This window comes from Saimiri boliviensis, chromosome 2 (assembly GCF_048565385.1).
Source record: "Saimiri boliviensis isolate mSaiBol1 chromosome 2, mSaiBol1.pri, whole genome shotgun sequence".
Lineage (NCBI taxonomy): Eukaryota > Metazoa > Chordata > Mammalia > Primates > Cebidae > Saimiri > Saimiri boliviensis.
The window spans coordinates 39,645,505-39,657,899 of NC_133450.1; the positions used below are offsets into that span (position 1 = coordinate 39,645,505).

At 42.4% G+C, this 12,395-nt stretch overlaps 1 protein-coding gene across 8 annotated transcripts in view; it reads right to left on the bottom strand.

Annotated features, from left to right (window-relative positions):
• Nucleotides 1-12,395, bottom strand: part of SYNE2 (spectrin repeat containing nuclear envelope protein 2) — a 390,475-nt gene that overhangs the window by 117,499 nt on the left and 260,581 nt on the right. For 7 of the 8 annotated variants that reach the window (XM_074393137.1, XM_074393136.1, XM_074393135.1 and 4 more), the window contains 5 exons: nt 9,840-10,037; nt 9,158-9,232; nt 6,783-6,893; nt 5,412-5,528; nt 1,801-2,031 (listed from right to left, as the gene is read on the bottom strand). In XM_074393137.1, the coding sequence (XP_074249238.1) occupies nt 1,801-2,031; nt 5,412-5,528; nt 6,783-6,893; nt 9,158-9,232; nt 9,840-10,037 (732 nt within the window). Of the gene's footprint in view, nt 1-1,800; nt 2,032-2,185; nt 5,389-5,411; nt 5,529-6,782; nt 6,894-9,157; nt 9,233-9,839; nt 10,038-12,395 lie in introns of those variants that run through there. The other variant, XM_074393140.1, reaches the window with a different exon arrangement.

The following is a 12,395-nucleotide window of genomic DNA, read 5'->3' on the forward strand; positions in this document are numbered from 1 at the left end:
CCTTAGCATCTGGAAGGTCTCCTGCAGTAAAGACCTGTCCCTCACAATCATAATCCTGTCAAAATGCTGCCCAAATAAAGCATTGTTGGTGTTGGGTCCTACTGCCACCTGGTAGTGGTATCTTTTCCTTGCGCAGCCTGGAAATCCTTGAACTCACTACAAGTGGCAATTAATATGGGATTCTGGTGATGATCAAGGAGTTGACATAGGGTCTACCCAGTCAGTAGATTATCAGTTGGCAAATCAATCCTGAATGGCCTTAAGTGGGTGGGACTCACAATCCAGACTGCCTCGAGTTCAGTTTAGCATAGCATTGCTCTGTGCTGTTTGATGCTCTATGCCGTTCACAGGCTCACCTGTGCCCATCAGCCAGGCCAAGCGGCAGTGCCAGTATCTGAGTGAACCTATCCCTTTAGAACTGACTTTTGGGCTGGGCATGGTAGCTCATGCCTGTAATCCAGTACTCTGGGAGGCCGAGGTGGGTGGATTACTTGAGTCCAGGAGTTCAAGATCAGCCTGGACAATACAGTAAGATCTCTCATCTCCACCAAAAAAAATCCACAAAAAGTAGCTGGTTATAGTGGTGTAGACCTGTAGTCCCAGCTACCCAGGAAGCTGAGGTGGGAGGATCACCTCAGCCCAGGAGGTGGAGGGTGCAATGAGCTATGACTGAGCCACTGCACTCCAACTTGGGCAACAGAATGAGACCCTGAAAAAAAAAGAACTGACTTCTGAGATCAGAGGGGCCGAGCTGCACGGAGGAGGAGGCTGGCCTCTCCGTCTGGTTCCTGGATGTTGTAAGACTGTGGGCTTAAACAGAAGGGGAGAATGTACACCTGGGGATCAAAGGCAGGCTACCCACAACAACATAACAGGCCACAGCGGGAAATACTCCCTGGAGCAGGGCTGAGACAAGAGGATGTCTTCATTCTTGGCAGACAAACAGGCCCATAAGGTAGAGACGAGGCTGGTCTCCTAAGTGCAGCTGGGAGAGAGGCCTTTGCAAGTAGCTCGCATGCCTCTGCTCTTGTGACGCTCGATTATACTGTTGCGATGTCATCACTCTAGCCCCTCCCTGGAGGGATTAGAAACTCAACCTTTGGGCTGACCAGGCAAGCTTTACTCAGAGTGACTAGCGGCAAGGAAGTTGATATATCCCTGCCCCTCCCAAGCAAAACCAACAGCATTCCTAGTAAAACGGCTGGAAAGCCCTTTTATGCTGTATCTTCAATTTTGCAGATCAAGACATTTGGTTTCATTTCTGATGAATAATTTTTTTGTCACTAATAACATCTAATGAATGAATATTCCAATGACAAATTTTAGTGAATAAAAGAAGAGCATTTACTAAGCACTTGTTACTTTATATACCTTATTTAACCCTGAAAAAAATCCTATGAGATAACTTTATATCTTATGCCACTGCTTTAAATGCCTTATTTAAATCCTATGACACTACTTTAAATACCTTATTTAATCCTGACAGAAATCCTATGAGATAACCTACTATATGTGGAAAACGAGGCTGAGCAGTTCACTTCCCCAAGCTCACAGTTAATGTGACAGAGCTGGCTTTAGACTCTAGAGTCTTAACTCTAACTCACTACTGTCCCCTCAAATAAGATGTTTCCATAAAGCATTCCATAAATAATTACCCTGAGAACTAAAAGTTGAAGCCAAGATAAATGTAAGGGTCAGAGTAACAGAAAGAAAAACAGTGTTGCTTTAAGAGAAATTCACCCAGTCTTGGCAGATGATTGGTGGAGAGGCAAACCATGAACTCTGACTTCTCAGTCTTACCTGGCACCCAACCAGCTGCTGTTCCACCACCTGCTGCATGTCTGCGTTTAATGTTTCCGGCTCAAATGCCACGTTGGCTTGTTGCAGCCACAGCTCCAGCTCGGCCACCTGGGTCTTGCAGGCATGCAGGACTTCCGCAGCCTCCGGCCTAGTTTTCTCCACTCTGGGCTCTGAACCTCCTTGCGTGTCAGAAGAGTCCAGAGTGGCAACCTTGATAGGAGGTGTGGTGCCCTAAAAGAAATCCAAAGATAATCCAGCAGTGAAAAGGCAGGGAGTCCAAAGTTTTCAGACTTGGGCCTGCAAAGACCTGGGAGCCCACAACATTTCCCCAGTTAAAAGAAACAAAATCAGGGCAGAAGAAGGAAGAAAGAAAAGAGAAAGGCACCTCCACACTCATAGCAACAATCACGTGACCTGGTGCCACAGGTTTCCAAGCAGCCGATCTGTGAGTACACAGGTGCAGTATTCCCGGGCACAGAGGAAGCAAACAGGCCTGCAGTTCACCAGCCAGCAAGCCCCAGGAGACAGGTGAGAATATGAGTGACAGGGTGTGTGTGTGTCTGAAACATCTGAGGGAACTGGCCAGTGTTTAGAGTTACGTGACACATGATTAAGCAATGCTTACATTGCTGCACACTCTATTCAGACAGAAAAACAAAACAGACACGATCTTTACATACCAGCAGGGATACAATAACATATACCACATAATTTTAACTTAACATCTTCTCAAATAGCTAGATTATAAAAATTTTAACTTTTTAAAAACACGATATTACTCATCCAAACTTTTCCCTAATAAAAACAGCGTGAGTCAACTACTGAACCTCAGTGGGGTAATCTGGAAACATTTTTCCTATTCCTTAGAGAGAATCCCTAAAATGACTTTCCCCTTCTGCATACTCAAATATGACTGAATTAAGGACTAGATGCTCATAGTATAAAGAAAGTGTGCTGTGTTCTTTTTATATTCAAATAACTGGGTTGTTTATCAGTTCAATAGAAAATTTTCTTCCAGGTACCAAATAAAAGTATTCCAGTAATTATATAATAAATATATTCAACCAGGCAGCAAAAGATAATTTGATACAAAGAAGTATTTACCTCCCACTGTATTATCTATCCTTCCCTAGAATATAGAAAGAATAATATTGATACTTCCAGAAAAATTCCTTCAGGAATAAGGATTTGTATTTTGCTCTATAAACTTTTTGGTCTCAATAAATATTTTATTAATTATGATAAAATACAGTGTTTTCTGTAAGATTTTATTAACATGTTAGCATCTAATACAATGTAATTCTGGCCAAGTGACAAACTTCGAATGGGAGATGCTCGCAAATGTATACCCTAACTCAAGGCAAATGCACATTTCACAACGTTTATGGAATTTGGTTTAGACATAGAACTTTCAGTGTCAAAGAGTGAATAAAATAGGTAGCTGGTAACAAACACGTGCCGGGCGGCGAATGCTGCTCCTTTTCATGTGCACTGATGAATCTTACGAAAGCTGGTCTGGCACAAGTGTCTCTGGGTTGTATTTTTTACCTTTCACCACCTATTATCTTCACATACATTTGCTATTTTCGGCCAAAATGCCGTTTCTTCCCTGCCTTCATTAATTTATTATTACAATTTTCTTCAAGAATCGCGTTCTCAAAGAAACTTTCCTTTGTGTTGTGCTTTTTCTGAACTTCACATATAATCAGGTCTATACTTGGATTCACCTGTTTTAATTTTCTTTTTCTTTTTTAAATAAAGATGGAGTTTCACCATGTTGGTCAGGCTGGTCTTGAACTCCCGACCTCAGGTGATCCACCCATGTTGGCATTCAAAGTACTTGGATTACAGGCGTGAGCCACCATGCCTGGCCTTAATTTTCTTTTTTAATCCTTTTTTTTTTTTTTTCTTGAGACAGAGTCTCGCTCTGTCACCTAGGCTGGAGTGCAGTGGCATGATCTCATCTCACTGCAACCTCCATCTCCCAAGTTCAAGTGATTCTCCTGTCTCAGCTTCCCAAGGAACTAGGATTAGGAGCACATGCCATCACACCTGGTTAATTTTTTATTTTTAGTAGAGGCAGGGTTTGGCCATGTTGGCCAGGCTGGGTCTCAAACTCCTGGCCTCAAGTGATCCACTCGCCTCAACCTCCCAAAGTGCTGGGATTACAGGCATGAGCCATAGTGCCAGGTTATGTTTTTTTTTTTTTTTTAAAGCAACAGCTGTGTGATTTTACTTCCAGGCATCCATTTCTAGTAATCTGATTAATTCCCTTCTAGTTTTCAGATATTGCTACAGATAAAGACTTTGAGATCCCCTTTCCTTTTTTGGCCACTTGAGAAAACAATCTATTAATATTAATTATCTGCAATCACAGATTTACCACCCACCTTCATTATTTATTAAAAAAAATTTATTTTAGCACCTATTATATGCCACACACACTTTTTTTTTTGAGATGGGGTCTTGAGAACCACTGAGGTACAAGATTCCAAATTAGAAAGGCAGGTTAGAATAATCAAGGTGTGATTCTTTGTTCCCCCATTCACTAGCTATATATATACTTTTTTTTTTTGAGACAGAGTCTCACTCTGTCATGAGGCTAGAGTGCAGTGATCTCGACTCACTGTAACCTCAACCTCTGACTACCTGCTTCAAGTGATTCTCCTGCCTCAGCCTCCCAAGTAGCTGGGATTACAGGCATGCGCCACCCCGATCAGCCAATTTTTACATTTTTAGTAGGGACGGGGTTTCACCATGTTGGCCAGATGGTTTCAATCTCCTGACCTCATGATCTACCCGCCTCAGCCTCCCAATGTGCTGGGATTACAGGTGTGAGCCGCCAAACCTGGACTTTTTTTTTTTTTTTTCCAAGACAAGGTCTTGCTCAATTGCCCAGGCAGGCTGGAGTACAGTGGTATAATCTTGGTTCACTGCAACCTCCACCTCTCAGGTTCAAGTGATTCTCATGCCTCAGCCTCTGGATTAGTTGGGATTACAAACATGTGCCACCATACCTGGCTAATTTTTGTATCTTTAGTAGAGACAGGGTTTCATCATGTTGGCCAGGCTGGTCTCGAACTCCTGACCTCAGGTGATCTGCCCGCCTTGGCCTCCTAAAGTGCTGGGATTACAGGCATGAGCCGCTGTGCCCGGCCCACTAGCTATATTTTTGCTCCCTGAATTTTGATTTCTTCATTTGTAAACACATAGTAGGTATGAACCTACCTTATACAGTCTGAGGGTTAAACAGGTAACTATGAATGCCTCTTATGTAACAGGCCATTAATATTAACCCTTCTCCACTTTATTTGCCCCTGTAAATTCTATCTACAGATTAAAGTAGTCATCAATGGAAAGACTATGTCATGTTGACAAACGGTAAATGAGTGAACAGCATCTAATTCTGTATGCCATGCTTATTTTCTTTGTAAATATCTGATGACAAGTCTTCCATTTCCACAGCTTGACAGCACATTATCTTCATATGTTAAAGTTCACAAGAAACACTTGGTTTGACATACAGGGTATTGCAGGACGCAGAACACTGGTCACCTCTAGGTGCTAGTCCAGCTATCTGAGCAGTTTGCTTACTACCACCAGGGACTTACCTCTTCTGTTTGGTTGGTCCTTAGGGAACATTGTGAGCCTTGCTCAGTGTTTGGCGAGTCTGGTGCGAGGATTTGTGCCATGGAATTATCACAGGTGCTTATTTTCCCATATGCTTCCTGTAAAGAAAAGAATCAGAGCTCCAGGAAAGGTCTTGGAGTTCTTCTTTCTGTGTCTGCTCATTTTACAAATTACTTGCTTGCAAAAAAGTCAGGTCACCGAGAAGTCAGGTACAATTAGAAAAAAGTTTGTTCATTAAGAAAAAAATCAGCTTCCTCAGGATTGTATTTATTTGAAAGATGTACATGCTTCAAACTTTTCTTCTTAATGAACACATAAAGAATCTAGAGAAGTAGGTACTTAAGTAGATTCTTTCAGAAGTATGCTTTGTCTCATTGAATAATTTTTTTTATATTCTTTTTTTTTTTTTTGAGACAGAGTCTTGCTCCATTGCCAGGCGCCAGGCTAGAGTGCAGTGGCATGATCTCGGCTCACTGCAACCTCCGCCTCCTGGGTTAAAGCAATTCTCCTCCCTCAGCCTCCCGAGTAGCTGGAACTATAGGCACATGCCACCACGCCCAGCTAATTTTTGTATTTTTAGTAGAGACAGGATTTCACCATGTTGGCCAGGATGGTCTCAATCTCTTGACCTTGTGATCTGCCTGCCTCAGCTCCCCAAAGTGCTGGGGTTACAGGTATCAGCCACTGCGCCCGGCCTAAAAGTATATTCTTATGAAAATTTAAATTATATGGCCAGGCTGAGGCAGAAGAATTGCTTGAACCAGGGAGGGGGAGGTTGCAGTGAGCCAAGATCGCGCCATTGCACTCCAGGCTGGGCAACAAGAGCAAAACTCTGTCTCGAGTCTTAAAAAAAAAAAAAAAAAAAAAAAAAAAACAATCAGCCCATGTAGGTTCCCTCTCTAAACACTCCTTCAAACAAGATAGTTCTTTACCATCCTTATTTTTATTCCTTGTCTGAGCTACAGATGGGCTTTTAAAGGTTTAGGCAGTGCTGACTGAAAACCAAACAAAGGAAAGGGGAAAGAGAGGAAGCAAAGTTAACGTAGGAAGTTGGGCAACGTGGTGAAATCCCACCTCTACTAAAAATACAAAAATTAGCTGGGCATGGTGCCACGTGCCTGTAATTCCAGCTACTGGGGAGGCTGAGGCAGGAGACTTGCTTAGACCCAGGAGGTGAAGGTTGCAGTGAGCCAAGATCGTGACAGTGCGCTCCAACCTGGGCAACAGAGCAAGACTCCATCTCGGGGCTGGGGGCGGGTGAGGAGTGTGGAAAGAGAAAGTGGTGCAAAAAGAGGTCCCTGCTCCCCACCCTCTCCATAACTCCCAAATGTGGTTGATGTGCCTAGCACTACCTGAACAATCGTTCCAGAGGATGAGGAAGCTCTGTCTTCCTCCTCGTCCTTGTCATGCTTCCAGAATGAAGACCAAGTCTGAGGAGGTGGTTCTGCCTTCTCATCTCCATTCTGTCAGAGTAATCAATTGGTTAGCAAGGGGAACAGCTTCCCTTACTGTCATAACAGACACCCTACTCACTCACCTCTTTTATGCCAGGCCCAACTTACCAGGCAGTGTAACCATGGCCCTTTATTGCAGCCCTCCCCCATTTTTTAATCTGTATTTTTTGCTAACTATATCATGTTTCCAAATATGACTGCTCTTCCTAAAGCCTAGAAAATATTTTTAAAAGTAGGGGCTCGGCTTATGTCACACAAAGGAAATCTTTAAAACGGTGCTTTTAGGAATTTAATCTGTTTTGTTAAATGTAACTTTAAATGCTATCTTTGAGGCCAGGCACCGCCACTCACACTGTAATCCCAGCACTCTGGGAGGCTGAAGTGGGAGGATCACTTGGGGCCAGGAGTTGGAGGCTGCAGTGAGTACCAATGCACTCTAGCCTGGGCAACAGAATGCGATCCTGTTGCTAAATAAATAAATGTTTTTAAATACATAAAAGTTTAAAAAAATGAAAATGCTGTCTTTAAAATAACAACCTCATGGGTATAAGAAAAAACATTCAACATCGCTAATCACAGGGAAAATGCAAATTAAAACCACAGTGAGATACTACTTTACACCTGGTAGGATGGCTTATATCAAAAAGACAAAAAATAAAAAGTGGTCATGATGATGTGGATAAAATGGAACCCCTGAATACTGTTGGTGGGAATGTAAATTGGTACAGTATTGAGGTTCCTCAAAAATTAAAAATAGAACCAGCAATCCCACGACTGAATATACATCCAAAGGAAAAAAGTCAGTATGTCAAAGACATGTCTGCATGCCCGTGTTCACTGCAGCCCTGTTCACAACAAACCAAGATATGGAATTAACCTAAGTGCCTATCAACAAATGAATGGCTAAAGAAAATGTGGTGTACAGATACATAGTGAAATACTATTTGGCCTTAGAAAAATAAGGAAATTCTGTCATTTGCAACAACATGGGTAGATTTAGAGTATCTTCTGTTAAGTGAAATGAGCCAGGCCTAAGGCAGGACACATACCACATCACCTCCTTTATATGTGAAATGTAAAGAAGTCAAACTCATAGAAGCAGAGAATAAAATAATGGTTACCAGTGACCAGAGATTATGCAATCGTTTGTCAAAGGGCACTTTAAAAAAAAGGCACAGGAGGAATAAGTTCAACGGATCTTTTGTATATGATGGTGACTAACCTCCGCCTCCCAGGTTCAAGAGATTCTCCTGCCTCAGCCTCCCAAGTAGCTGGGATTACAGGGGCCCATCACCACCCCTGGCTAATATTTTGACCATATAAAATTTTTACTTGTCAATTAAAACAAAAATAACAGGTTTTGTTTTGATGAACAGGTATTGCTTTGCTGCTGTCAAAGACAAATAATACTATAACCATGAGCTCAGAACCAAATACACTTCTCAAATTAACATCGTACTGAAGTCACGTTTTTTGGCCCCTGGTCCCCTTGTGATTTTCATAGTTCTCTCTGCCATGAAGGGTTACAATCAGATTGCAAAGCTCTCTGCTGGTCCCAGAGCACAGTAAACCTGTACTCTTCCTTGTCACAGTTCCACCATGTCCTAGCGACACACTCTAGGACAGGAGGTCTGTTCTGTGTGACAGTGGAGCTATTCAACCACCTATAAAATGAGCCTAAAAAGTGTCTGGTGGTTACATGTTAGTCCCAAAAACTGTAAGTTGCTTCAATCTTCTTCCTTTTGGCTCAAGACCCATTGCAACTTTCATTTTTCAAGTATGATATGGAAACCGATGTCAGAAAAGACAATTGAAAATGTCTCATTCAACCAGTTATAATTAAATAGTATGAATTCTTAGTATTAGTGGCTAACACAACTCTTCATGTCCTCAGAAATACTGTTTTAGACCAAAAGAGTAATTGAAATGTGGAAAAATACAGTTCTAAAAATGAGACCAGGAGTGCCAAACAAACAGCATGCTCTCAAAACTTCAGAGAAAAGTCCTCAGAAATCAGGAGACTACAGAGAACTTCATCTTCTCCCGTATGCCAAGAGTGTCTGAATTACATTCATCTCACTCTTACAAAGTGAAGTAGGTTTCGATACACTTAAACATTAATAACGTAAGAGAACTGCTTCAGTCATACTCTTAAAATATCAACATTAATTTTAAAAATTCTTAGGTTTCCATTCACTTTAAGGTCTTTTCAGTGACCTTCTTTTAGAGGTTCGGTTCTAACAAACTTTAACGAAGAAAATTATTTCCCTTACTTCGCTCTTCACAGAACTTTCTTCCGCCTCTTCCTCGACTGCTGCCAGGTAAGACATGGAGCCTCTTCTGTTCAACTGAAAAGCACAGCACAAGAACACCTGCAGTCTGGCTGCTGGTCAGCGTCACCAAGATCCCGGTCTGGCTGCATTTTTATGTAGCTAATTTTTTACTCACTTTATCCAAGATGCCCACCCCACAAGTAGCCTCTGCCTCCTGTACAGTTCGCTCCTCCAGCCAGATATCCCGAGTCAGTCAAACCTTCGGTCTTGTCATTTTCATGCCCCAACCCTGTGGCCCCTCATCAAACAATTAAAGAATGTGAGTCATTGATGTGGATGCAGAGAGGACTTAGAGAGGCACTGGGCCCTTCCTGGGTCTGCAAACGGCTGACTTTTCCGTAGGAAGACACTTCAAAGGGAGGCTTGATCCACATGCCTGTGAAATTTTATAAGCATGTCCTAAAGTAACTCAGGCATAAGAATTCTGGGTGGAGCCCAGAATAGGCACACCTTGAGGATTTATATTCACTAGTAAACAACCTCAGGTTGAATATTTCCACTTTCAAAAATTCCTTTACTACAGGACATAGACGTAGATGCCACAGGTTGTTCAGATGGAAAACACTAACCATTAATGCTCTTGTGGAGTCTGGGGCCAGCATTAACTTCAAGTCATACCCACCTGCCACTCAGAAGCATCCCTCTCCGCCACTCTGCCCTCCTCTGATGCTACAGCTGGCAGCACATCTCTTTCTGCCTTTTCTTCTTCTTGCTTCAAATGCTGGTGAAGGTTTAGTATGGTGGCCTTCAAGTCCACCAACAGATCTTCTTTTTTCTGGTTCAAACTCAGAATCTGTTTTTCCATACCTTCGATTTCTTCCTGTGTAGAAAGAGTGTTTGCAAAGGTCTGAGAAATCTGAGGCCCCATAGCAGCCTGCTTCCTTTGGTACAAGGGCTAAAGATTTTTCTCTGCTGTTTGGTTTACAAAGCCAGAAGCTAGTCTCTGGCACACCAAAGCTCCTTCCATCCTAGCTGCATTTCCAAGGTCCTTTGTAGGGTTTATAAGCTATAGGATCCCTCAGCCTTGCCAGAGACCTTGTGAATCCGAATCTCTGGGGGTTGGGCCAAAGCATGGAAACTTGTAACAAGCTCCAGAGATGACTGTGGTGTGCAGCCAGAATTGGGAGCTACTGGTCTAGCGTCTATAGAATCCACGGCCCAGGGCCCAGGAGTCTGCACACTAACCAGCACAGCATAAGTGTCTTATGCATACTTCCCACTGTGTCCCAACCAGGCGTGGTGGCTCATGTCTGTAATCCCAGCACTTTGGGAGGCCAAGGTGGGTGGATCACCTGAGGTCAGGAGTTAGAGACCAGTCTGACCAACATGGAGAAACGTCATCTCTACTAAAAATACAAAATTAGCAGGGTGTGGTAGCAGGCACCTGTCATCTCAGCTACTCAAGAGACTGAGGCAGGAGAATCACTTGAACATGGGAGGGGAGGAGGAGGTTGTGGTAAGCTAAGGTCGTGCCATTGCACTCCAGCTTGGGTAACAAGAGCAAAATTCCATCTCAAAAAAAAAAAAAAAAAAAAAAGCACGTCCCCAGGAGACATATTCCTGTATCTCTCCAGGAAATTCTTAAACAGACTAACATTTAGGAACCATCAAGAGAAAATGAAAATATAAATCTCATTCTTTCATTATCATCTTTGAAAGTCTTCTTTGGTTTTACTAAATTCATTTACTTTTCCTGTTGTTATCGCAACACAAGCCAGCATACTTTTTTTTTTTTAGCAGAGTCTATCCTGCTCAATCACTTTTTCTACAGTGAAATCTTCCTGCTAAATAGGAATAAATAGACAAATAAAGGTACCATGTAGTATATCTTATGAGAATGATGGACAGATGACCCCGAGCTTCATAATGTTAGTTTTAACATTTGTATTTATTGGTATGTGCAAATAAAATTTCTTACACATGGCAGATATGCAAATGCCCACTGTCTATCTGAGATGACTATAGAATTATAGATTCTTAGATGTGGAAGAAATAGCAGGTGTCAAATACACTAACATCCCCCTTTCTAGCACCTCTGAGAGATGTCATTCAACCGGCCTGAGCTCCTGAAGTGAGGGCTACATTAGAAGCAGCCTGCTCTTTTTTAGAAAACCTTCATGTGTTTGAAATTTGTTCCCAATGTATTCCTTAAACCCCTATTCTTTCCTCCTCCTTTCTTCCATCTGTCCATCATTCCTTTCTGTCCATCATTCCCATAATAAGATATACTACATATATATTTTACTGTAGAATAAGTAAGTAATTGAGCAGTGGCTCATCCATCCACCCATCCCACAGATATTCATAGAAGCATTAATTTTCTTACAGAAGAAAGAAACGTGATCTGTCTCTACGTGCAAGGGAGAGTTCTAAAGGCGAGGGAAAGAAGGTGATTTGTCCAAAGCTGCAGCTAGCACCTAGCAGAACACACGCCTGGGCTTTCTCATAGCTCTACCACACACTTGCCTAGGCCAATACCCCTATTCTGTCTGAAGTCAACATTTCTGTGATTGCTTTTTGAGAAATAACAGTTTGACTTCAATCTGAGTTGGCTGCATTCTGTGTTCCATTTTCAATAAACACTAAACTTTAGAAGTACACTGCCTTCCAACAAGAGCAATACTACAGCACTAGAATAACAGAAACAGAGTAGAGCCGCAGTCCTACATGGAGCAGCTGTCCTCAAAGCAGCATCTGCAGACCCCTGGCCACAGTGCATGAGGTCCAGATAATTTTCGTAGTAGTAACATGCTATTTGCCTTTTACACTGTGCTGACATTTGCACTGATGGCATGAAAGCAATGGTGGGTATAACTACTGGTACCTTATATCAATCAAGGCCGGAACACCAAGTATGTTCATTGTTACTGGGTTCTTGACTTTGATGTGTTTATAAATTACCCAGTCACGGGTATTCTGTTATGGCAGCACAAGCAAACTAAGACACATTTCTTCATCGAGGACATTCTTAAGGGAAAATTCCATCTTCCTGGAGGGAGGCTTGTCGAGTTATCACATGGCACAAGGCAGAAGGGCAAAAATGGGTGAACTCCCTCCCTCAAGCCCTTTACTGAGGGCTCCTAATCCCATTCATGAGGGAGAAGCCCTCGTGACTCAATCACCTCCCAAGGGCCACACCTCCCGATACTGCTGTGTTGGTGATTAAGTTTTAACGTGA